This window comes from Orbicella faveolata, unplaced genomic scaffold, assembly GCF_042242905.1.
Source record: "Orbicella faveolata isolate gen_17 unplaced genomic scaffold, um_ofav_v1 contig_24, whole genome shotgun sequence".
In the NCBI taxonomy this organism is placed as follows: Eukaryota; Metazoa; Cnidaria; class Anthozoa; order Scleractinia; family Merulinidae; genus Orbicella; species Orbicella faveolata.
In genome coordinates this window covers 12,505,558-12,531,486 of record NW_028301552.1, presented here as the reverse complement: position 1 = coordinate 12,531,486, position 25,929 = coordinate 12,505,558, and the positions used below count along the sequence as shown (strand labels likewise).

The following is a 25,929-nucleotide window of genomic DNA, read 5'->3' as shown; positions in this document are numbered from 1 at the left end:
TTAGTGTTTTAGGATCTTTGTAATATTTTTATTTTCATCAAAACTTAAGTACATAAATAGTGTTTCTTTTTTTTAAAAAAAAAAACACTCTCAAACTCATGAATAAATCATCAATGCTTACAGAATGTAATTATGTAGGTAGGCTATTGCAATTTTTACAGGGAAAAAACTTAAGGAACAACAATTTCTGAATTTTTTACCAGACAAATGTAAGCTTAATGTTTATATAAAAAAGTACTCAATAAAGTTTGTTGTTGTTGTTGTTGTTGTTGTTGTTATTATTATTATTATTATTATTAAAAAAACATTGTTTGTAGATTGCTAGAGCTATGTGAACTCTAACATTAAGCAAATAATCAACAAAACTGTACTGAAATCATCTGAAAGAAAGACAAATACTGCTTGAAAAAAAAATGACTATATCCAATACAATTTGAAAATTACTGCCTTTAATTTTTTTTTCTAAATTCGTATGTCTGACAACCAAGCAAAATCGCACCCATTCCTTCTCGTCCATTTTTACTTATCACAAAATGTTATCTTTTATATGATATCCCAAAATGCACTTATAACAAACTTCCATGATAAAGGTGATTCGCACAGCCCCCTTAATTTCGTGTAGTACAAGCTTTTACCAACAATCTAAATGCCTATTTTTTCGTTCAAAAGTTTTGATCTTACCCCATATGAATGCAAGGTCCGCAGTATCAACAACTTTTGACGATCAAGGATAACCTGGCAGGGTAAATTTTCAGATTTAAATACAAAAAAGAAAAGGTCATAGTGGCTAACTCGTTGACTATGTCTACCTATACGTGTGTCAGTTTTAGAAGACCACAAGGCAAATCAAACAACTTTCTCCTGAGTAGTTGTCACAACAATACACTAAACAAAACATACCAACTGGTTGATTTATAATCACACAGTCTTCAACGACAATTCATACCTCGCATGCATGAATTTACAACTTTGACAGCCTTGTTCGGCAGTTCTACAAAACTGTACATACATGTGGCGAGTAAAAGAAAACCTTCAATTCTTGTATAAATTATTTAAGAAATTTTAAATTCAATTTCGATTTTTCACTTTCTTTGTGGTCCAAGCTTCTGGACCATGGATATCTTTAACCAATGTCATTTTGTCAACTACTTCCCCTGCCTGGAACAAAAGCAACAAAATTAATTTAGTTTAATTCTCTATGATGATTGCATCCAAACCTTTTATTCTTTGAAAGGAATTATATCATTACTGTAAAACATGTGTGCTCTTTTCAACATAGAAGATAAAAAGCCATGACTGTTGTACTTGTTACACTTACTTTATCAACACTGACTTGCTCTATGGATATGTGTGTCTTATTGTGGATGGTCATGCGTGAGTAGCCATAAGCTGAGTTGCGATAAGCTGTCCAGATGGCTTTGTCTTTCAGAAATGGGTCATGCTTTGAAGTACATCCCTAGAAAAATCATGACTAATATTACTAAACAGGAAAAATCAACAGTGAAACATGTTTTTCAGAGTTCATTATAATTGACTGCTTGTAAAATTTTGGGACAGAGTGAACATTACTGGTGCAAGTGCTCTTTGTCTTCTGTAGCAATAAAGAAAACAGCCTGTGATTTTTTTTAACAGATTACAATTTGCATATCTGGGAAAATTAAAGCTTTGTTTCCTATTCTAATGCTATCTGGCCTGACATTACGTGGGAAGGCCATTAATGAAAAGAGAAACTCACAAGCATGCAGTATCTGTAAAAAAAACATTTAGCAATAGTTAACCTCCATATTTTGCAGCTTGCATTTAACAAACATATCACACACAATATGAACAGTGTATGTCTCACAGCAGTGCTCAATCTTTGCACAGTTGGGGGGGGGGGGGGACTCTCTCATGAAATGGTTGGGGATGCTCGTTGTCTTGCTTAGGGGTGCAAATCCCAGATTTTGGACTCACTTGGGGTGTACAAAATGAATTGCCACTATTTTCAGTCATTGAATTTTTTTTTTAAGGTGTATTCGAATGAAACAATACAGAAACGAGGTTGGTTTTTTTGGTTTCTTTTAGACTGAGGTCAAATAAAGCTTGAGCCATGCCGAAACGGGTCTCCTTTAGAGGTTTAACTCAAATTTTCCCACAGGCATCCCAAACCCTTCCAGGTAGGAGTCCACCTTCCCCCCACCACAACCCCTTCCTGGGCTTTGCATTTGACTGTTCTAACATGGCTGTACGGAATACAGTACTGTTGATAATGTATCGCTGACCCAGTGATGATATGAACTGGTGCACAAGGGTTGGTGTATGGCTCTTCCAAAGACCCATTGCAGACCTGCAACAAAAGGAAAGAATGGGCGAATTTTAAAGTAAATTGAGAACTAACAGAACGAGTTGACTAAAAATACCTCACCTGCATGTTGTACAATGGCCACAGTTGTTCATAAGAGTGTTCATGAGCCCAAAGCGTCAGATCAACACCTAACAAGTGAAGAGAGATTATCATGACCAACACACTGGACAAGTTGAGACAAGTTCTACTATACATTGAAATCCCGCCCTACTGTCATCTCGTTAGTATGGCCTCTTTATTCTGGCCCAAACAAAAGCTCAGTTTGTCATTTTCTGTTTTTAAAGAGCCCCTTAACACAGCCACCTCATTAATATAGCCAGATTTTTGAGGTCCATTGGCAACCCGATTTTAACGGGGTCCACCTTACGGGGTTATTCACATGTTTGCTACTCATCAAGGCACACCACAGCTGACCCAAGCTCAAGTTTTAAGCAATGATGCATTATAGCTGTCACGGCAAAAATATAAAACTTAGTATATGGGAATATTTACGACCAGTTTTAGGAGGTAGTAATACTAGAAACCTCTTTAAAGGGATACACATAGCTTATCTTTCTTCCACAGTGTATTGCTTGTTGCCTGACACTGTTTCTGCTGATTTAAAGCGACTTTAGCTTCCTAGCTTTGCCAGTGTTTCTCTTTCTTTTAAAGAGTTGGAAACCTCTCTAGTATCTCTAACTAGTATTTCTACCTTATGAAACCAATTGTAAATAATCCCATTTTTGCCATGATTGCCATTACCGAGATGATCATCACTCGAAGCTTGAGCTTGAGCTGCTTGTGAGCACAAAAGCTATCACATTGATCTCCGGTCTCCTTCTTACCATATTTGTAAAACAAGTCTTCCAAACCAAACAAATGTTTTGATGTGATTCCTTTGCGTATCTAAAAAATGCAATAAAAGAAGAGTTAACTGGACTTGATTAAGGCGGCTGGAAACAGTTTCCAGCACTTTCCCAACAGCTACACCAGCATCAATACCACCACTCTTTATCTTTTATGGTATCACACAAATGCCCAGCAATAATTATTGGTGAACCAATAATGATAATCTTTATGGCATAATCGATTACTGTAGCAACAGGCAGTAAAACACCTTAATTTTAGCTTTAAGTGCTTTATAACTGAAAAACTAGCTCAGTGACCCCCATTTTCAATATCGAATTGTGACAAGCATGATAAGATGTAACTTTTTGCCAAGTTTAAAAATATTCTGTGCAGGGCATTCAGACCACCCTAACTTTTTCGAAAACTTTTCTGTTTGACCCTACCTCACCTCCAATACCCAAACACAATTCACCAAGAGCCGCAAGTATAGAAATTGTAAAGCTAATGCTATGAAAATAAGGTTAGCTTCAGCCTGGTTTTCCCTATTGATGTCAACAGTCAAGTCAACATTTTGTCACTTTTCACACATACTAGACTCCTTCTAGGGTAACATTTATTTGCATTATTGATAGGGAAAACCTAGAGTAAAGAAAAGTGTAGCAACATACCACATGGTCAGTTTCCATGCAGTATTCGCCATCATTGTTATCACAGTACATTGGTTTATGACCCATTGTGATAATCCATGGACGCAACTTGCGGTTTTCAGGTGACGCTGCTTCCTACAAATTTATAACATGAAAAGACATCTATTTCATATCAACATGTTTTCCCAGCTTTGCTATTGAATTTGATGACTATTTGACATCCAGGAAATTGAAGAGGAAAAAGTCGTTTTCAATTTGGAAGAAACCAGAGCAAAATCTACCAAATTGTACAGACAAATACAGTACTGTAGCTAACCTGCAGGTCTTTTTTCAGAAAATCATACTGCCGAACAATTTGTTCAATTCCATAATTTAACCAGTAGTAGACTTCTGTTGAAAAACTAATGATGTGTGCAGGCCCAATGTTCCAACTAAACCAGGAAAAATAGAAGATAGTCAGAAAAGAGATACTGGTAAATGTGAAATACAGACTAAATATTAATAATGAGATATTAGAAAATATTAACTACTTACTAACTGAGAGTGAGGCCTTTACAAGAAATCTCAAACTAGGACCTTGCCGTATTGACCAAGTGATAGCGAGGTCAATACGGCAAGGCCAAGGTTTAAGATTTTCCTGTAAAGACTGAACGTGCGAGGTTAACAAGTTGTTCATTATATGGCTTTTTGCTTTGTTTTTGCATGCCTGTAATCAAACTGTGGGCATTACGGAAGAATGCCCTGGAATCAGAGTGTGTGAGCCAATCAGAGTGCATGTTATATTAACTACAAGCACAAGCTATATAATATATATCAATAATATACATGTAATATTATTATATGGCAAGATATTCTTGAGGTAAATCAGAGCATTCTGATTGGTTCTTTCTTGCCACGACCTTAGGCCAATATTATAGTATGGTCTGGTACATGTATTGCCCTTGCACTCAGTTAGTAAGATTTCACCGGCTAGATTTAAGTTTAGCTCAGGACCCCCAGTGGCACATGTGCCAGGGCTTCGAGAATCAGGTCTATCAATAAATAAGAGATCACTGGCCTACATAATGCCTGGCTTTTCATTTTCAGGTGAATAAATCTGTGACACAACTGATGACAGTTCACTAAGGTCTTTCGTTTTACATTTGCAGTGTATACACTCAAGAAGTGAATAACATGTATATTCCAAATGATGATTTCACTTGGACTTTGAAAACCTGAGCACTATATATCTGACTTGATCAGACATACAGACAATATGACCATTTCTTCAACTCGTATGCATTTTACATTGTTAGCTCAAGGCTGTGGTCTAAGAAAAATTTTGATGAGCCCAAAGGTTCCTTACCATAAAATACTGGGTGCCCAGCGCTCAAGCTTATATGGCAAAAGTGAGTTTTTCTAGTCACCCAAAGTCAAAAGTTAGTCGCCTGTGGCACCCAGGTGCTTCTAGAGCACACCCCTGTAGCTATATATAAACTAGTAGATGTACTCCTTGCAACTGATTGCATTAGGCTCATTTATGAAAGTTTCATCCTTACCTGTAAAAGATACTTTCTGTGTTTCCTGGCATTGAAAACCTGTTTCTGTAGTTTGAGAAGTTGCTGGAAGGAAAATTATTCAATGTGTTTTTCAGATTATAATGTACATGTATTCACGTGAGATGCAGTATGTTGGCCTAATGGCTTAGCCATGTTAGATTGAGAAGTCCTGTATTAACTATTCCCTCTGAAGCTAGTGAATTTAAATGATCCATGTTCACTTAAAGAGCTAAACAAGGTGTGTTGTGGTTCACCAACCTCGATTCTGGTGTAAAATTAAACAAACATTGAGTAAATCAAAGGATTAAAACCCTCTGGGATAAATAAATGCAAATGGACATCAATTATTACAGCCATTGGCCATAAATTAATAACCTACATGTACATCACATTTGCCATGCTATGAATTATATCAAATATGATAAATTTTATCATTCAATGCACTTTTTCTTCCCTCCATTGGACGAGAGCCCACCACCTGACATGCACATAACTGCGTACAAATTTGTGATCTGCTCATGTGTAGAACTGTCATGTTTTTCAAGTGAAAAATAAAAGATCGCTTCCCTGAGCTGTCAGAGAGTGATTTAAATATGAAAACAAACTTAGTGATCGCCTTCAGCTGTGGCAATTAATCTGCTCGGCACTGACAAATCATGACATTTTGCTCAACCTCGTTCAATAATTGATCATTATTTAGGTTAATATTAGGCGAATATTAAGTTAAAAGCTGACATTTCAGCATCACCGTGACACCATTCTCAACTGAAGGCAAAGTGAATAAATAATGCAAAGATATGATTTCTATACATTCAAGAAAACTTAAACCATCCCTTAATGTGCAAATGAACTCGATTCGAGCAAAGGTATTCACTTGGAGAACTCCTGATCCCTTGTTATTATGCTAATTTGTAGAGACTGTATAGAAATCAAATCTTTGCATTATTTATTCACTTTACCTTGAGAATGGTGTCACGATGATGCCGAAACGTCAGCTTTTAACGTTAATATTCACCTGCTTGTGTTTTAAGAAATCGATATTGATCAATATTATTAATGTTATTTAATAATTAAATGGTTGCAATGGGATCTGGATGAACATTTTATGGGATGGACAAAATAAATTTCAAGCATCAAGAAACTTACTAAGCTTGTTCATGATTTCCTGGACACGTCATGTATGGTACATAGGCAGCAATTGTCTGAATTTGATTCATGAAGTCATCACCTACCCGTGCATTATCCTGTTGGTATAAAAACAATAAAAAACGTTAACCCTCCTGTGTTACAGTTATCCCTTACAAAACTTTGGAGTGTCAACTGTTTGTATGGGTCAAGAGACAAAGTTATGGCAAATACATTTTGACAAGCAGGTCAAACAAAATTTCATCTTTTTGGACAGAATTAATTCTTTCTTAATCTACCTTTCTTAAGCAGCATTGCAGATTTAGTTATTTTCATTTTTTCCTTTCTTTGCTTGTTTCACACTTTGGATCAATTAATTTTTCCATCCTTTTTTAACTTGCTGGGATCCAATATGGCCGACTTAACAACATGTGACATCGCATATTACATATTTATAAAAAATTAATGATTTTGATATGTAAACAATAGACTCCATTTGGCACGGAAATATGCTCTGATATTTGTCCACGGACATTATCTGTTCTGAGAAGCAAACAGGCTTTGAGGAACAGATCATGTCCTAGGACAAATATTCAAGCATATTTTCGCACCAAATTGAGGCTATTGTGTTTATTATTCTTCAAATATTTTTCGTTTTCAAAATTGGGGAATATCAGTCAGATATTCACAGGTTTTGTTGGGGAATATTCTGTCACATGACGCATTTAGACCAATTGCGCGTGAACGAAAATATTTGATCGATTAGAAGTCTCATTATTAATTTAGAAAAACCCAGGAGGGGGGGTCCATTCCCTTCCCACCTCCCCTGTAACATGGTGGGGGATGAGTTTGTGTTTTGTCCAAGGGTCAAACCTGTATTTGAACAGCAAGTGTAAAACACAGAATGATTATCATGTAAAACATATAAATTTGGAAAAGTTGAAAATTAAAATGTGTAGTTCCAGAAAAGATTCATACCCCGACCACAGAGGGAATTTCACATAAGCCCCCACTCCTCCTCCTCCTCCTCCCAGGAATTTCCATATTTTGAATAAAAAAGTAACCCCCTCCCCCCACCCCTTAAGCATTTCCACTAGTATTTCGTACACCCCCCATACCCTCTGGAAAAAATAGTTTTGACAAGAAAGTGTGTTAAAGCTAAAGTAATCACTCCAAACACTTAGCCGTCTGCACTGCATGTCACTGTTGTTTTAATTTTTTCTATCGATCGATCATAACATGTTCACCCAAAGAAAACATACAGCAATTTATCTAAACATGCTATAAAAGAAAATATATAAAATGGTTACTTGTCAAATTACCTTCCTATATGACTAATTTCCGTTGAAGGACTGATAAGATGAGTGTGGATGAAATTGACACCATGCTTTTAACATGAACATGATTGCTAACTTACTCGAGATGAAAACCAATTCTACAGTAATATTATATACAAATGGACAGAGATGAACATGAGATGAACAAGAGTAAGAAATTCTCAAGTTTGTGAAATCGTTTTAATATCGTTTCTACCTTTATAAAGAAACTAATTTTTACAAATGAAATCAACTGCCTCTTAACAGCTGCAGGACCAATGCATAAACAAAATAGGCTAGTCACGGGCGCTTTCAGTCCACAAGGTGAGTCCATGTGGACTGGTGACAAGTAATGGCGGTCATTTCCACGCAACAGCACGTTCTTGGCATTTGTAAGCTTCCAAAGTAGTTTTTGATGAAAGAAAAATTGAAGGGGTGAGTACAAAACCATGCTAAGTGACGATTTGGGTGAAAAAAAAAATTTTCGCCAAAGGGCTTGAATTTTTGCATGTGGTCTTCAATGTAATAGAAAAACGCGGTCCTGTATTTTTGTCGCTGGTTTTTGCTTCGTTTATAAAGATGCTGCTAGGAAAACCAAGTGCTTTTTCTGCATACGCAATATCTTGAAAACGAAGCGAAGCTTAGCGGAAAAACTACGGGACATTGTTAAACATACCTAAACAAAACTGCATGCAAAATTTGGAGCGTTTTCGACAAAGTTAACTTTTGATTAAAATACCTAGCGCCCTTTTCCCGCCAAGGTCTTCAAATAAACAAAGCCGGGCCTTTGTTATGATAAACAGAGCCGATCCTTTGTTATAATAGCCAAGCCAAGCCTTTGTTATAAGTCAAAGTCTGGCCTCGGTTTATCATAACACAGGATCGGCCCGCCGTGTCCGCAAGGACTTTGATTTCACTTAGAAAGCAGCAAAATGTCAATTTCACGCAACGTATAAGCTCAAAAATGTTGATTTTAGGTCAAAAAAGGTTTAAATGTTGATTTCACATTAACGCGTGACAGCAAGGAGGTTGATTTCTCTTCGAAACGAGCAAAATGTCAATTTCACGCAACGCATAAGCTCAATGATGTTGATTTCAGGTCTAAACAGGTTAAAATGTTGATTTGACGTCAACGCATGACGGCAAGGAGGTTGATTTCACTTAGAAACCAACAAAATGTCAATTTCATGCAGCGCATAAGCTCAATGATGTTGATTTCAGGTCTAAATAGGTTAAAATGTTGATTTGACGTTAACGCGTGACGGCAAGGAGGTTGATTTCTCTTAGAAACCAACAAAATGTCAATTTCACGCAGTGCATAAGCTCAATGATGTTGATTTCAGGTCTAAATAGGTTAAAATGTTGATTTGACGTTAACGCGTGACGGCAAGGATGTTCGTTTCACTTAGAAACCAGCAAAATGTCAATGTCACGCAGCGCATACGTTCAATGATGTTGATTTCAGGTCTAAATAGGTTAAAATGTTGATTACACATTAACGCGTGACGGCAAGGATGTTGGTTTCACTTAGAAACCAGCAAAATGTCAATTTCACGCAGCGCATAAGCTCAATGATGTTAATTTCAGGTCTAAATAGGTTAAAAGGTTGATTTCACGTTAACGCTTGACAGCAAGGATGCTAGTTTCACTTAGAAAACAGCAAAATGGTAATTTCACGCAACTTATAAGCTCAATGATGTTGATTTCACGTGAAGACGCGCTATAAATAGGGCTGACAGATTAACAGATTAACCCTTCTCCGCAACGTACAGGTCTCCACACATCTGCATGTCTGCTGATCCCAGAAGCTCAAAACACTACAAATCATGCCGATTGGAAATAAAATCAACGCAACCTGGATCGCAGACCTATGTTACAATCGATTGCTACTTGTTGGCCATTCTTATGTTTAAATAATCTAGTTACCAGTTCGAGAAATGTCCGCAGAACGTGATCGCAATGCATGCCGGGAAGGGTCTTTACACCTCATGCGCGGGAAAACATGGCGGTCGATACAAGACAAATTTTATAAGTCTAAAACCAGTTCTCGCTTTCCAAACTTTGACGCAAGCAATGCTTGGGAAATGGGCCACAACTCACCAGAGGGTATTTTTCTTGGACTTTGCTGCCTGGCTCGATCTGACTTCGAACGCCGATAACACGATTATGGTATAACAGCTGCCTTCGAAGTTTCAGAACACATTTTGATTCTTTAAAATGTGCTGATGACTTATGGGTTTATCGAGACTTTGTGATGCCTCTCAACCACCAGGCAGGCATAGGTACTTTAAAACAATGCTTAAGATATTAGTTGACAGAGCTCTAATGCGGCACATCTCTTTTTTGTTCGATGAATTTCGTTTGACGCTCGATCGATTCACATGTTCACGTGCTCACGTCACAATAACCAATGTAAACAATCTGTTCCCAGATTTCTGCTCTACATATGCTGTGAGATTTGATTTTGACTTCATACACTATAAACAGTCTGCCTGTTTGCTGTTCAACAAATAAACTCCTAAAGACATGGCTAGGAAAAGCCAAGTATTTTTGCATACGTTATAACTCGAAAACGAAGCAAAAACCAGCGACAAAAATACAGGGCCGTGTTTTTCTATTACATTGAAGACCACATGCAAAAATTCAAGCCCTTTGGTGAAAAATTTTTTTTTCACCCAAATCGTCACTTAGCATGGTTTTGCACTCACCCCTTCAATTTTTCTTTCATCTTTGACCCCTCGACCCCTCATCCCCTCATCCCCTCCAGTATTTCCAATTGCCTCTGTGGTAGGGTTATGGATATTTTCTGGAACCACACAATAAGTAATTAGTAAGGGTTCTTTTGATCTGAAAAAAAAAAAAGGAAGTGTGAATTTTTTTCAAGTAACTGCACATACCGGTATGTAACATTGAAACCAAATTAAAATTGTAATACAAGATTTGAGAATTACGTAATCCATATTGTAAGCGAAGTCACCTGAAAAAAAAAAAAGTTGGAATGGATTCCTTCAGTTACAAATTGTTGACAGTAAAAATTATTTTTCTTGATTTTGTATGTTTAAATGTACAATCAGACTCAGTTCGTGCTAAAGTCTTTGTCTAACTTATGCAAATTAGAAACTCTGAACTCTTAGTTACTCTTGAAATCGCATATTTAATTAGTTTCCCTTGACAATGGCGCCAAGATGTCGCCGAAACGTCGGATTTGTCTATCGTTAGTTTTTGCCTGTATATGTTTATCTAAATCATTGTTGATTGGATTTTGTATGCATATCAAAATACCCTATGAGATAGAGAATATGACAAAATAATATCTCACACAAAATTACAGTTGCAATTTAACCAGCCGTAAAAAGAAATCATTGGAACCAGAGAAATGTTCCTTCACAGGAGAGCAGGATGTGTCCATGTACACAGATGAGTAGCTCTGGGAATCCAAAAAAAATCTATTTTTATTTATATAAATGTATGAGGCAAAAAAATGTCCTTAATAATTAAGTTGCCTGCCTTGACAGTTTCTAGTCTTTTATTTTTATCAAACCTACTAACAGCTATCCCTGGGCCAAAGGTTGACATTGAAAAAACATAAATTGCTAAATTTATACAAAACTCCATGTTTTGCCTTATGAAATTGTTCCCTCACAAACTTGGGAAATGGCATTTCCAATCCCATAAAATTTATATATTTTCATGTTTCGGAAAGGAGCATGTTCCCTAAACCCTCTAACTGTTTGTGTCTTCTGCACTCAGTTAACTTTCTCATCAGTGCATGCTTCATGAAAAATGCATGCCACACCCCTGCTTCAGGAATAGTGTTGACACCTATCTACCTACAGTCTAGAGATGTCTGTTAGCAGCAGTGCAACTGATTTTTTTTTTTTTTTTTACTTACGATAGTGCAGTACTTCATAAAGAACTCTTGCTGTTACAGTACCGCTCAGAACTAAGCAAACATCCAACGCGTGTTCTTAACATGAAGGGTTAAAAGTGCACGCGCGTTTTGCTGCGTTAGACTGCGTTAGGACTTTGCATTATAACGCATAAAGTAAACGTATTAGTACGTATGAGCTTTGTTATTGTTCACTTACTGTGTGAAAGGAAGTTAACGACCTTTTCTACAGATAACATTCAGTATGAATATGATGTGTTTTCAAGGAGCAGACAAGTTCTAATTCTTCTGTACCAGCTGAATATAGCCCTCTGTATAGTGGCGGTTACATACAGACCATTTTGTTCTGTCTGTTTGGATTCATCCAACTTATGAATAAAATGATTTGGATTTTGAAAAATCAACATATAGGCTAATGGTGTACACTCATTGTATGTCATGTGAGGCATTACATGTAGACATCAGCTACAAACTATATATTTGCTCATAAGAAAGCAAGTCTAACTGTTAGTATGTGTAACACTGCAATAACAACCTGTTCACCACATGTACATATAGCAATTACTAAACAGGAATTACCCTGTAAAATTTATGTGGGACTTTTGGTCACTAAACTAAGTTACGGTATACATGTTCTTGCCACTGAGATTTGACAATATCTGTGAATCATCCTAGGCCACTGAAAGTATAAACAAAAAATATATATTTATTTGTCAAAACTTACAAACATGAAGAACAGCATCATATAATCCATTCTGTGCATCTTCTTGTAGATAGCTTATAGATTTAGCATTGACACTTCCTAGATCTCCATAAAAAGCTATCCTTAGACTCCAGTCCTCACCAGACTTTAGGGCAAAAAAGTGACACAATCCACTCCAGCCATCATATCCACCAACATGGTAGTCTACGAATTAGACATTACGTCCATACATGAAGATTTTTACAATTTAAATTCCCCCTTTTCTCCTTTAATTAGTTTTGCATACTTTTGATTGAGAAGATCTATATATCAAAATACTCAAGACAGGTTTGACCACATTTTCAAACACCTCAAAGTTCGTCACAAATACATTATACAAAATTGTTGGACTTTACAATTTCGGACATTTCTTTCAGACATTTCATTTTTGGACACTTGTTATCTCATTTCAGACAAATTTCGGACAACAATTTCGAACACTTTGCTGAAACATAGCCAAAACCAATTTACACTTAGAAAACACCAATTAGACTGGAACAGCATTAAAATATGATAGTTTTACTGGCAGCACCCTCAAGGTTTACAGTTTGCTCCACAAACTCCGGTTTAAAGTAAACTGAGAGCTTTTGAGCTACTTCAAAGTTTTATACTGTACTGCAAATATTTCAGACGCTAAAATTTCGGACCTTCAAATATTTCAGACGGTTTTATTTTCAGACACTTTTTTGTCTGAAATTAAAATCATTCGAAATGTTTTTGCAAGTAGTGTACTCTGCTGCAAGTCGTATTTTCGACTATCTTCTCAATGTTTCAATATGTGGTCAAACATGGTCTTTCGTGTTTGACATAGCTTTTTAACTCATGCTACTTTATAAGTTAGAATACAAGAATAATAAGAATACAAGTATTAAACCATGGAAACTATTCATTTACTGTTAGTAACAGCTTAGTCTAGATAGCGATCTAATCAAAGTTATCATGTACTTTTGTAATATATGCTACATGTATAGCCCTTGTTTTGTCTATTGATCAGTAGTACTAATTATATCACAAGCCAAAAATGCTACATGCTCTGACTAGTCATTGTGCAAGTCTCACGCCAATGTTTGGAAACCTGATGAAACAGTGTCTCTCATAAAAAGCAATGTAGTTCGTATAGTGTGATCATCCGCGTGAATGTAGTTCTAAAAAGACCTGTTGTTGGTGACCGACGTTTCGAAAACCTGAGCGGAAGTCATCTTCAGAGTCAAGTGAATAGTGTTTGTCAGTCGATGATGTTACTGTATAATTCTGGTCCATTGAACGATAACCCTTGTGAGATAACTTTAAGAATTCCTAGGAATTCCTAGGAATTTCCTAAGAATTCCTAGGAAAAAATTCCTAGGAATTCCTAAGAATTCCTAGGAATTCCTAGGAATCTAAGGTGTGAATTTTCACGGTAATTCGGACTCGGAATTCCTAGGAATTCCTAGGAATTCCAAGTTTACATAGAGCTGATTTGGAATTCCTAGGAATTCCTAGGAATTCCAACTGAAATATACTCACCTTGAAAATTCCTTAAAATTCCTAGGAATTTCTGAGAATATCTTGGAATTTGTAGGATTTTTTGAGAATAGGTTGGAATTTTTTGGAAAATCTGAGAAAAACTGGGAATTTTGTATCATTTGTAGGCCAGAGAAAATTTTGATGATTAATGCCCAGCATTAAAATAACAAATAAAGTCACTGATATCACATCAGACAGGTTTTAAATCAATGGTTTATTACATTCAATGGCTTTCATGAATTTAAACATAAGAAAAATTATCCTGTTTCTTTTTCATTACATCAAGAATCAAAAGTAAAACTGAAAACAGATATGAAGGTCAAACTTTTACATGTTTGATAAAAAGAGAACTTTTTCAGATAATTTACTTACTTTTTTGGTTTACAAATCCAACGATTTTCCATACACAAGATTTTAGCTTAAATTATTGTTATTATGTGGAACAAATCTGGATTTTCATGAATGTAAGGAATCAATGATAAGAACAAAACTGAGACAATTCATAAAATTAAAAAAGGCTGAGTTTGGGCAAACTTAGCTGCTGTTCAGTTATTTCTGTTGATTCCACAGCTTCTTTTGTCGCCCTCTAATTAGGCTGTCAGCAGCTAGCCTCTTCATCTTCATCTTTGTTGTATGACACCTAAAACAAAATTAAAAAATACATTACATTGCTATATATATGAGGTACTGTAAGACTGGGATCCAAATATTTGTGTGCTCACAGTTTAATACATGCAGCTAATTAAGACCTGACTGTAAGCTGGTTGAAATGTTAAAGGAGAAGACTTGATAACTGAGAAGGTGCTTCTCTACTATTGATAAATATATTACATAAATCTTGAGCTTACATTAGATTAAATCAAGGTTTTCCTTCTTCTATAAGTGTATCGACAACTCTCGAATTGGAGGATATATATCACGGTTTTTAGCCAAATTTAGACTTTAGAAATATTAAAAAAGACACTTAAGATATTAAAGGAACATTTAAATAATAGAGTAAACACAAAAGAATATACGGATGGACAAAAATTGATGATCAACACGGATTGCCATACAGTCAGGCTGAAACACACAGGAGATATATCAAACTATGCACACTGTGGCTGCCTCGTTGGAGTTTTTGTCAAGAACTAATTGACTGGGATCAGAGAGAACTGCTATATTTATTTCGTTTGAACAAGTGAGGCGAGAGAAACGACTTGTTATTCGCAAATCAAATTGTTTAGGCACGCACTCTGGGCAACCTAAATTGTTTCAACTTTGCTTTAGCCAGAATTCATTTCATGCCATGACTGAGTGGCCCACTCGTGTATGATTCGTGATGATAAAGTTCATTCAAAAGCTTTAGTCCAAATACAAGAATTTACTTTGCATAATATAAGGTTACTTGAATTCGATTACTCACCAAATAATTTTGTATACGGCTAATCTGCCCTTTGAATTTTTCCCCGTTGAAACATCCACAGCAAGACTTTCTTTTAGCTCCAAATCTTCGCCAAGAATAACTTGTTTCTCGATAATGACACTGACGCTGTTTTCTTCTGGTCACAAGACCGCAGCAAAAACCATTCTGATATAATTTTGGAAGTGAAATCTACTAAAACGCACGAGCGATCAACCGTTAACGCTGAATTCAAAGATGGGCGCCAAAAGAGAATGAAAAAAGTGATCTTTGTCACGTTCAGTCACGACGATAGTCACATGAAAATTCGCGTGCTGTGATTGGTGCAGTTGATCAGTTGAGGAGAGAATGGAAACTGGAGAAGAAGGAGAGAGAGACTGGCAACGAGGGGACCGGACCAGTCGCTTTCGACGGCAATTCTGTTTCCGTTTCCACGCTGTTTTGGTGGTCTTTTGAAAGATGGGTCTTGCTTCAAAAGGAAAAAACTACACAAACTTTTTACGACGAAATCAAGGATGGAACGTACTTTAACTGGTTGATCTGTTCCCGACGGTTGTCAAGATAACAAAGGATCGTGAGGCACTTAAATCAAGTTCGCTGCAAAGGTAAGGAATCCAATTTTATAGGGATTTTCTGTTGTGATAAGCTATAATTGTAAATAAATCAAACTAAGCAATGCCTTGTGTATTCTTTAAAAACCCCAAAAGCCGAAATTCACCTAAAAGGTTTAAGATCGACCTGAGGAAACGAGATAAATTCTGCGAAATAAGCTTAAGCTTGTTGTATTAGTCCACCAAGTCTATTTTGAGAGCCCACGTGTTTCAACACCCAGTCAGCACAATGCGGCAAGTATAAATTTGCAATGCTTGTCATTTTTTCCTTTGAATTATTTATAAGTATTAACATGATATGAGATCTATAGTCTTTTCAATACATCAAGATGTAGGTTTTTTTTATTTGTCATTTATGTCAGTTATTTATTTGTTTCCCACTGACTCATAATCTTTTTGATTCTTTTGATTTTGTTGTGTCATGAATTGAAGTGACTGCGAGGACAAGGAAATGCAAGAAACATATTGATGATCCCACTATACCCATACCAAAATCTACAAGATTCGACCACATAAATCGCTTAAAGCAGTCTTCCCAGGCCAGTTGACGTCATCTCCCTCTCTTGCATCCCTTTTTCCTGGAGATCATTTCCAGCACCATGAACAGGACACCACAGAGTTTTCCGCTCACCTGAGTGAGATGGCTGTTGGCAAAAATGTTGTGGATGACTTTGATGGATTATGGAGTGAACCTTTATGCAAGAATTGAAGCTTCACAGAAGCATTTGATGAAATTGAGTTGCCTATACCTGAAAAGACTACAGAAATACCAATTGATGTAATACACAACAACTCAGATTTGTCCACAGACAGTGATTCAGATAATGATGTTGCAGTTTCAGTTCCGACTCCTCTGAAGAAATTGAGAACTCTGACACTGATGGCCATTCACTGGACTCCCCTGATGAAAGTGAAACTAATGGTTCCCAAGAAAAAAACATTTTCTGCCAAAGAATATGCCTGTATGGCTATTCTGGCCTTAATTTCAACACATTGTATGACAATGAGAGGCTGCTAAAGATATCCTTGTTTTAATGAAACTACTGGTAATTTGTCCAGAGAATGTCACAGTACAGTTTTACAAATGTACAGCAAGTGTGTGGAAACTGTGAGCTTTTCACTTATGACATCTGTGAGAAATGTCTTCCTCTTTTTCCTAAAGTCAGAAAGGATCAAGTCAAAAATTGTTCAACAGTGGGCTGTGATGGGTATGTGTGTGAATCTACAATTATATTAAATATATACATGCACATATATACTTTTGGTTTTATTGAAATTGTAAATAATATATATTCATTTATGCTGACAGAATTTTTTGCTTAATCTATTTATCAAATCTAAGAGCATCCATTTTTCTATCAGTTAAACTCTGGGTGTTTGATTTAAGGGTCCATACGGGCACATATACACTAACAAATCATGTTGGATCTAAAAAGCAATGTTATCAGTACTATAGCTTTATGTTGAGTTGTCAGACTTAAACTGGAATTAATGTACATTTGTTTGGAAATAATTACCTTGGAGCTTGAAAACAATAAAAAGGTATGGAACTCCGGAGAAATGATCCTGTTGATTTTTACTAATTCACAGAAACTGATTCATGCACTGAGTTCATCTTTAATTTTGACATTTTGGGAAATTTACAGAAATTTCCAACAATGTTTCATGTGTTTTAGCTATTCCCAAACATTCCTAGATATTCCAAACACATTTTTTAAAACAGTCTGGGAAATAATAGGAGTTCCTAGGAATTCCCAATAATTCCCAGTCATACTTTTCACTATTCCCAAATATTCCCAGAAATTCCAAGGTCTTGGATTAAGCATAATTTGCATGACTTGGAATAACTTGGAATTCCTAGGAATTCCCAATAATTCCCAGTCATACTTCCACTATTCCCAAATATTCCCAGAAATTCCAAGGTCTTGGATAAAGCATAATTTGCATGTCTTGGAATAACTTGGAATTCCTAGGAATTCCTAGGAATTCCTAGGAATTCCCAGACTACTGGGAATTTATTTCGCAGGGGTATTGGTCAGTATACATGTAGCCATGATGGTATTGGCTGAAAGACTCGTGTGTGTCTTAGGAACAATGTGTTAGGAAATTGAATGAAAAGCAATCTTGAGTCTGATATATTATTTAAGAATTCTGCATCAAGCTAAACAGTCCATAGAGGTGACGCTTATCCTGGTTTTGTAGCATTAGGGGAGTAGATTATTTCTACTACCCTCGGTTGGTTAGCAAGTCCATCGCAGGGTTAACCCTGTCTTGTAGATAATTATCAGACAGTATTTACACTTCATGTCAATGTCTTCAATGGGACAATGTTAACAGGGGCAGGGGGGAATTATTGGAAGGAGTGCATATTAGAATAGAGGTGCCTATAACAAAATGAAACTCTGACAACAGTGGAAACAGTGGAAGCACTTACTAGAAAGGTGACATTTCTTGCAGAGAGCTATGCTACTCCTGATCTTTCCCTATCCTTCACCATTCTTGTCTGAACTATTGCTAACTCTTTCCTTTGATGATTTCCTACTCTGGCGAACTATTGATTCAAGGTCTCTAACAATTTGAAGGTAATTTGTACATCAAGACACAGTCAGAGATGTCATTAAGGGCTGGGCACTAGGAAACTTGACCAGCTGTGAGAATGACTTTGCCATCTGATATGACATCTTTGGGAATTCTTATTTCTTGCATTGAAATCTTCAATTCAAACAGTTGTACCTGCCTGTGAAAACAATTTGCCTTCTTCTTGAAAACCTTAATGAAACCTTCATCACCAGTCCTTTACATATTTTTTTAAAAGATTGCAGACCATCACATCTACAATAAAGCAAGAAGCCGGCTTGCAAGAGGAGCGTGCATTTATTTAAAAAAAAAAAAAGCCTGCTTGGGATAAAACCAGAGAGTTTATAACAATGAGCAGTGAGCCATGTGAGAGTCTAGTTAGTGCTGACAAATTTATGTGATTGCTATGTCCTCGTAAGACTTCCTTGAAGTTCACAAATTCTAAATTTATTTTATTCCGACTTGAGTCACAGATTTTAAAGATGTACAGATGAACAACTCAATGAGTACATTTACATACCATATCTTTGACCAGGAACCAGTCCTGTCAGTTTCACCCTGTGGATATACAACACCCGATGTTCTGATCCGCCGTCAATAAATTTAGTAACACCACCAGACGCTCGTAATGTCAGAGGAAAACCAGCTTTGTTGTATTCCACAATAGTGTAGTTTGTATATGCTAATGTCACCCATGTGACCATCATCTCTGTGGGTTCTCCTGCAAGTGACAACACATCTATGTTAATAACAGAAGCAACTGCTTCAAAATTATCTAACAGATGATCTTCCAAGTTTTACTTTGCCCGTCATATAGCAGAGAATTTAAATGCGACCAGTGACGGGGGAGTAAGCGGACTGTTATGGTTAATCTGGGGTATTAGAGAGGCAGAGAACAGTCTATTACATAACAATAACTATGTACCTAGCGCTGTAGCTCAAACTCGTATACAGTCTATTTGTAAATTTCGCTTTCAAATCGCATTCATGAGCTTAAATTGTATTTTAAGAGAGAATTCTTTGACCACAGTACATCCTTCTTTTAAAAAGAAAGATCAACTAACGATTCTCAACGCTTAAAATCGAGCTGACTTCGGCAGATTTACGAAATAATAAAGTAAGCTTGCATGTAGGCTTACATGTATTTCCGTGGTAGCGAAAAAACAACCGAAAAAAATAACTCACTTTACAGACTTGATTATCTAAAGTTCATTAGCAGATACAAAATTTTCAATTTATACAACTAAGTGTAATGGCTTGTCTGTTCCAAGATTCGTGTTTTCATTATTTCACGGTTTTAAAACTATTTCTTTCCCTACCTGTAGCTGAAATATGAATCTGCTCGGGCTGGGGATCAGCTCCACAACAGATATGTAGAGAACATACCAAAACGAACAGCGCAACCTTCCACAAGCTCGACGCCATGTCTATTGTGCCGACCACTGCTTCCCGTTGCTATTTTTTTGTGCACTAAGTGGCTGTGCACTAAGTCACGCCACCTGACGTGACTGGAGCTTTTTTGTGGTCGTCAAAATTAGATTAACTGGCAGTCAGGCAAGGACTTTATGCGGACTTAACATGCATAACTGGGAGAAGTTATGGTAGCCAACTTTGTGTACATTGTACATTGTTCGACCGGTCTGTTTTTTGCGGGCGTTTTTTTTTTACTTAAAAATGCGCATGATGTTGATTGATCTTTGTTTATGTGGTCCATGTTCGGAGTCTCCCAGAGCCCTGGGTAGGACATCAAGTTGAGCACGGGCGGTTCTTCACTAGCAGGGCAGGGCTCGGTCGACTTGTAGTCCAACGTATATAGGGGTACGTTTGACCACACCCATCAAAGATACCATCAACAGGCCACGATATGTCAAAAGTGAAGTCACTCATGTACAAGGTCTTGAACATGTTCTCAGTGAACATTAGGAATGGCGCTCGAAATCTAGTAATTGCTCCATAAGGTATATTTGCAAATCTGCAAAGCAGTTTGCATATCAAAACCTGGATTTGTAGAGCAGAGCTAACGTATTACTTCCTCGCAATAGCTAAACAACATAAACTCTGCTTTTGAAATGTTATATTTTTAATACTACTGCTCCATCGCTTCGAGTCTCCTTTACGTTTTAACTTTGAGCCTCCGACTTCACAGAAGGAACGAACCTTTTTCTTCGGCCAGCCTGGAAATTGTTTCAGAAAGCCAGTTATAGACACCTGACAAAGCCTGAAAATAAGGGCTGCCAAAGAACCAAATAAATCAAAACTTTGTCTTTCGGTTTAACTCAGAGATCCCCGTCGCAAACTACACGCAGTTGACGAAACATTTACTTCCGGGAAAAAAATTATGAACTTCAAAATATTTTATAGACTCGTAACGATTCCCCTCCCCCCTTCTTTTTTTACCGTTAGTGTCAGTGAAAGATTATTTTCTTCGAAAAGCCTCTTTGCGGAAAGTCAATAAGTTTAAGAGATATATCTACAATCGAACCCCTACTAAACAGTCATCTATTAGCGGAGGTTAACCTAAAAATTCTGTGAAAAAAAAAATTCGAAGTTTTGTTTTTACCGGAATTTCAATCTTAAGGTAAAGTTATATTGTGAAAATTGCTTTTACGGTAAGTTCAAGGCTCGTTTTCTCGATCCGAATTAATGAGTCATTTTCGCCTTTGAGGAAAGATACTTTGAAAAGGATTTGAAATTTTCAGGATTTGTTGTTCTAAGTAAGTTTTGTGTTTCAAGCATAGAACTTTTCCATCCAGTGCATTTTGTCGAAGCTATGCATTGAAACGTGTGCTGGATTTTCTCTATCAGATTTAACTGGTCACCATTTCGTGTGTTTTAAACTTTTCAAAAATCTCTGTGCTTAAACTAGTGAGCTATTTGTATTCTGTTAAAATATGTAAAAAATATTCATTTTGATCAGCTCTTGTAGGAGTTATCTTTTCTCAAGTAAGCCCTGGCATTCCCCAGCTAGTGGCAGATTTAATCACCCGGTGTCATGTTACAATGCAGGTCTAGGGCACAAATTTTTTTTTTTTCATAATCTTTGGTCTTTGATCTAAAAATGTATAGTTTGCCATGGTTTGGAATTAAATTTTAGCCACGAGAAAAGTTTTAAAAAATCGTGCGTTTTTAGGTGAACTCCCACCTTAACGGCCACCCCTTATTAGGTGGCCAGTAATCAAAGTGCCAATGATGGCTTTTCTATTGCTTTTACCCCCTTAAGAAGCGGCTACTATCCATTTTCCCGACGGTGGCCGCTAAATAGGGGTTGAACTGACGTAAATGTATGCATCGGTATTAATATTTCCGAGAACCAGAACACCAGAGTGTTGCGTGATAAGCTAAAATAGGTACTGTTTCTTTAATCGGGCTTCCAACGAGCAACAAAAAAACTCGCCGATGCAAGATCTCTTTTTGTGCATCGATTTTTTTCTACCCGGCCGTGTAATTGGCGTGTTCCCAGTAAGTGGTAGGTTCCTGACGGTGTGACGTGGTGTTCTACTGACCTCTACTATCTTGTACCCCGTGGACTGAATTCGGAGTTACCACCATAAAGTAATTGGTGTAATTGTGACAAATAAACAGGTTACCCACGGCTGGGTAGCCGTTAGGGTTTCGCACTTCGTCGAACGACTAGCCGTACAGGTCCAAGTATATTTCCGGTTGAAACTGGCGGATCAAAGACCCGTCATTCTAAGTAATTTCACTCCTTCAAAATTTTCGCCAGTATAGATTATTAGATATCATGTACTTTCTCCTCTTCAGGCATATTGGGTACGCATTACGGACCTTTGATAGGTGATTAGCTCTTTTGGGGGAAGGGGTTCGCCCTACCCTCCCAGTCCTAGCTTGTTTTATTGTTCGCTACCGTCATGCAACTCGCGCTCGTTGAGGTAAGCTATTTCCGCTTTTAATAGTGCATCATCGGTGAACTGATAAAAGACGGACCTCCAAGGTAAGAAACTATGACACGATCAATTATGTCATAAGTTTTATATGGAAGTAGATAAATAAGACATCATTACCTGGAACCGTTAGATCAACTCAGTTATGAGCAAGTACTGATCGGCCGGCCTGAAAATTAAAAATTCATGCGTGAACGGGACTCGCACATGACCACTGCAATACTGGTGTAGTACTCTGACCAACTGAACTATCAAACGAGAAACTGGGAGCTGGTGACGTGATGAGATCAAAATATAACCGCACATGAAGTATATGAGTACGTATGTGACTGTATGAAAAAATCCTTTCTCGAACAGCGGCTGGTAACGAGCCTACCGCCTATGAGAGATCACAGGCACTGTAAAGGCAGTTGCAAAACGGATGCAAAACGCTAAAAAGCTGTCAGTTTACTAACTTAAAGAAGGTCACCGTGCTGAGATCGTTCCTATCACGCCGAAACCGTTTTGACGATGTCACGCAATATCAACAATTGTTTCGTATTTTTCACATAAACAAAAAACCGCCTCCATGAATCAATTATTTAGCACGCCGAATTTTGTAAAAATGCGAAGACTCATAAGATATGCGTTGAATTTTCGCCAGCTGGCGTAATTACTCAGTCCCACAAGCCTTTGAGCTGTGAATCTTAACGGAGGATAAATAGGGGTGATTTATTATTTTATTTTCTTATTTTATTTTACGTAGAGATCCCGATGAAGGACACGCGATTTGCTTTAGGTACAATGATTTTCTGACCTGAGGTGAACCTCATATTATTCCGAAGCTAACTAATACAATGGCGGCGGCGCCAGACCCACATGAAGTGTTCCGTTCAACAACTGGAAAAGCCAATTTTCACCGCGTTACACGACTTCTAATAAGTGGAGGCACAACACTATTGAGGGAAATTTTTGACCTCATATATCCTCCGAGTAGTCTACCAACGATATTGAAAAATCCAGCCACAGAGAAGCAACTCAGATCTGCAAAGCTATCTAAGCCTCAGTGGGACTGTCTTTACCCATCCCCAGGGGCGTACGGCCGGTCAACAGATTTCGACGTTACCTTGCTCTTCAGGTTGCTAAGGACAATATGCAACCTGACCCCTCCTGTATTAGGGTGGGATGCTCTACCAGCACCTACAGACTGCAGCTTACCCGATGATTTGGCGAGAATTAAATATTATCGCAACTCAATATACGGTCACGTGAACCAAAACATGGAGATAACCGATGGCGCGTTTCCTCTCCTTTGGCGGGAAATTAGCGGTGCCCTTGTGCGAGTCGCGGGACACATCAGCCGTGCAAAGAAGATGGAATGGCAAAAAGCCATTGGTAAGTTTTTAGCGGATCCCCTCACAGCAGAAGACGAAAGAAACATCCAGGAACTGCTGAAGTGGTACGAAAACGACACAGAAGTGAAGAAATCTGTGATGGAACTGAAAAACGCAGCTCAAGAAGGGATGGAACGTTTGGAAATTAGTTTACAAGGTATTCAGGAAGTACTGGAAGTTGAGGCAAGCTCTGTTACAGAGAACGTCAAGTGCTTAGGGAGAGAAGTGCGAGAGAGAACACGGGACCTCAGAGAACAGTTAGCAACCGAAATGAAAAACACAACTCAAGCAGTCCAACAAAGAATTGGAGGTTTGGAAACAAGTTTAAAGGCTGCCCACGATGGGCTAGAAGACAAAACACTCTCAATAGAGACAACAGTTCGGGAGGAAGCTCAAAACATTAAAGTCAGCTTGGAACGGTACAACAATCGATAGAAAGGCTCGGTTCCTCAGCTGAGAGCTCTCAAGCCGATGGAGGTTAGCTACACAGTATTGTACCCTTCTTTGTTTGAAAAATTGATGACAAATTAATGTTTTACAATTTTAAGTTTAGAATTTATATCTGTTGCAGCAGTTGTTGAATAATATGACTCACACACAGTTATTCCTCCCTCGACGTCCTCGACAATTGCAGGGGGAAATATGTTTGACTAACCGTTTTGTGAATCGTGGGTTCCAGAAAACAACAACAACAACAATAGTTTCACCCCAGATTTAACAGAGAAGAAGAATTTACAATTTTGTTTACATCATTCGGTCAGGGACACAAACACACACACAAAATAACAAATTTAAGTCACACATACATTCAAATTGAAATAAACAAGACAAACAACAAAGTTAAGTTAACCAGTAGACTAAAATTCGTACATTGCAAACCAGTATCTTTGTCCAGGAAGGGCGATGTACAAATAACAAACACTCTAAATGGTTCCTGTTCTTCCTGTTAGTCAAGATTTGAAGTGATTGGTACAGGCGATATAGATGACATAGTAGACGAGCAAGAACTAAAGAACAACTGGGACGGTTATGAAATAAGCTTACTGGGGCCGGGCTTACTGAGAGAAAATCAGCTCTCAATGACCTCTTTGTGCTAAGTCCTCACTGCAAAGCACCGAGTTGTAGCGTTTAATACACCAGCCAACCGCGAGCCCAGGTCAACCTCGAGTCACGAGTCAACATCGAGTTAAGGCGGCGAAATACCTGATACAAAAACCCTCAACCTGTCGCGCAACATTGTTTCGTTGCAAGTTTTGGGTCGATGTTTCGCGATTTTCACATTGCGTGATCAACTTGTCGCGCAACAAAAACATGTGTTGCGGGTTGTAGAAAGTTATTGCGAAAAGTAGAGCGCGGGTCTACTTTGAGCAACAAATTTTGGCTTTGTTGCTCGTTTTTCATCAAACTCACAACTTGTGACGCAACAAATTTGTTCATGCTCATGCAAATCAACCAATCAGCCTGCTGCATTTCTTCAACCCGCAACAAAAGTTGATCACGCAAGGTGAAAAACGCGGAACATCGACCCAAAACTTGTAACGAAACAATGTTGCGCGACAAACTGCGGGTTTTTGCATCTCATATTTCGCCGCCTTTAACCACGAGTGAAACCAATTTAGATTGTAGGAACCTGAAATATATGAATATAGATTGTCTTAGCAGTTAACAACGGGGCATTTTATAACAGGCTCACCTCGGTCGCGGCGGGGTGACAGGCCTACACAACACCTATCCACGTGTAATAGCTGCTTTGAAAGTTTTGCCCGAACGATCTGCCCTTTTTGTACGGTATGATAGTGGGATCTTTGAATATTTCGCTATCTAAGCAATGGTTGATTTTGGACTCCTAGGCTTCTTGACATTAGTATATTTGCCGTTCTTTCCTTAATTTCCGTCTCGCGACCTTTTTCGCTTCACACTTGTTTCTGAAGGGTACTTCAGTTTGTGCTGTGTTTTTAGGAGGACATTTTACCGGAGTAGAGCTGATAGTTACAATCTTTATTTTTCTTTTGGAACAAAATGACGAAAAAAAAAAAAAAAAAATCGCTTGACTCGTGGTTGATTCGTGGTTGACTCGATGTTGACTCGTGACTCGAGGTTAACTTGGGCTCGCGGTTGGCTCGTGTAAC

General features: G+C 37.6%; 1 protein-coding gene, 2 long non-coding RNA genes and 1 pseudogene across 6 annotated transcripts; 2 read left to right on the top strand and 2 right to left on the bottom strand.

Moving 5' to 3' along the window:
- On the bottom strand, positions 1 to 20,499 carry LOC110059279 (acid phosphatase type 7-like). Of its 3 annotated transcripts, none has more exons than XR_016207712.1 (13): positions 19,845 to 20,499; positions 19,046 to 19,264; positions 12,412 to 12,594; positions 10,696 to 10,775; positions 6,504 to 6,601; positions 5,358 to 5,420; positions 4,136 to 4,250; positions 3,841 to 3,954; positions 3,169 to 3,229; positions 2,405 to 2,472; positions 2,262 to 2,326; positions 1,319 to 1,456; positions 1 to 1,158 (listed from the first exon to the last, which is right to left on the bottom strand). XR_016207712.1 is itself a non-coding variant. In XM_089290994.1 (13 exons), exons 1-13 carry the CDS (start codon positions 19,948 to 19,950, stop codon positions 1,069 to 1,071), a joined length of 1,407 nt encoding a protein of 468 aa, XP_089147120.1. In that variant the 5' UTR covers positions 19,951 to 20,490; the 3' UTR covers positions 1 to 1,068. The 3 variants fall into 3 exon arrangements, 2 of the variants coding, with proteins under 2 accessions (XP_089147120.1, XP_089147121.1); XM_089290994.1 differs by having other exon boundaries at positions 1,319 to 1,457; positions 2,256 to 2,326; positions 19,845 to 20,490; XM_089290995.1 differs by having other exon boundaries at positions 1,319 to 1,457; positions 2,256 to 2,326; positions 19,046 to 19,246; positions 19,845 to 20,163.
- Positions 14,131 to 15,590, bottom strand: LOC149110429 (uncharacterized). Its single transcript, XR_016207713.1, has 2 exons — positions 15,341 to 15,590; positions 14,131 to 14,575 (listed from the first exon to the last, which is right to left on the bottom strand). It is a non-coding gene; the product is annotated as an uncharacterized LOC149110429 (long non-coding RNA).
- On the top strand, positions 15,583 to 17,509 carry LOC149110428 (uncharacterized). Its single transcript, XR_016207714.1, has 2 exons — positions 15,583 to 15,942; positions 16,381 to 17,509. It is a non-coding gene; the product is annotated as an uncharacterized LOC149110428 (long non-coding RNA).
- Positions 20,500 to 22,403: 1,904 nt separating the features above from the next.
- Positions 22,404 to 25,820, top strand: LOC110043247 (uncharacterized; annotated as a pseudogene). The gene is made up of 2 exons (XR_016208152.1): positions 22,404 to 22,477; positions 23,173 to 25,820. The product of XR_016208152.1 is annotated as an uncharacterized LOC110043247 (transcript).
- Positions 25,821 to 25,929: the final 109 nt, after the last annotated feature.

What these genes read in the sequence shown, in the direction of transcription:
- LOC110059279 (XM_089290994.1), bottom strand. Translation starts at nt 19,950, where the DNA reads ATGGCGTCGAGCTTGTGGAAGGTTGCGCTGTTCGTTTTGGTATGTTCT. An exon ending in GATTCATATTTCAGCTACAG is followed by an intron (nt 19,265 to 19,844) that starts GTAGGGAAAGAA and finishes TTATTAACATAG; the next exon opens with ATGTGTTGTCACTTGCAGGA. An exon ending in GGAAATCATGAACAAGCTTA is followed by an intron (nt 5,421 to 6,503) that starts GTAAGTTTCTTG and finishes TTTTCCTTCCAG; the next exon opens with CAACTTCTCAAACTACAGAA.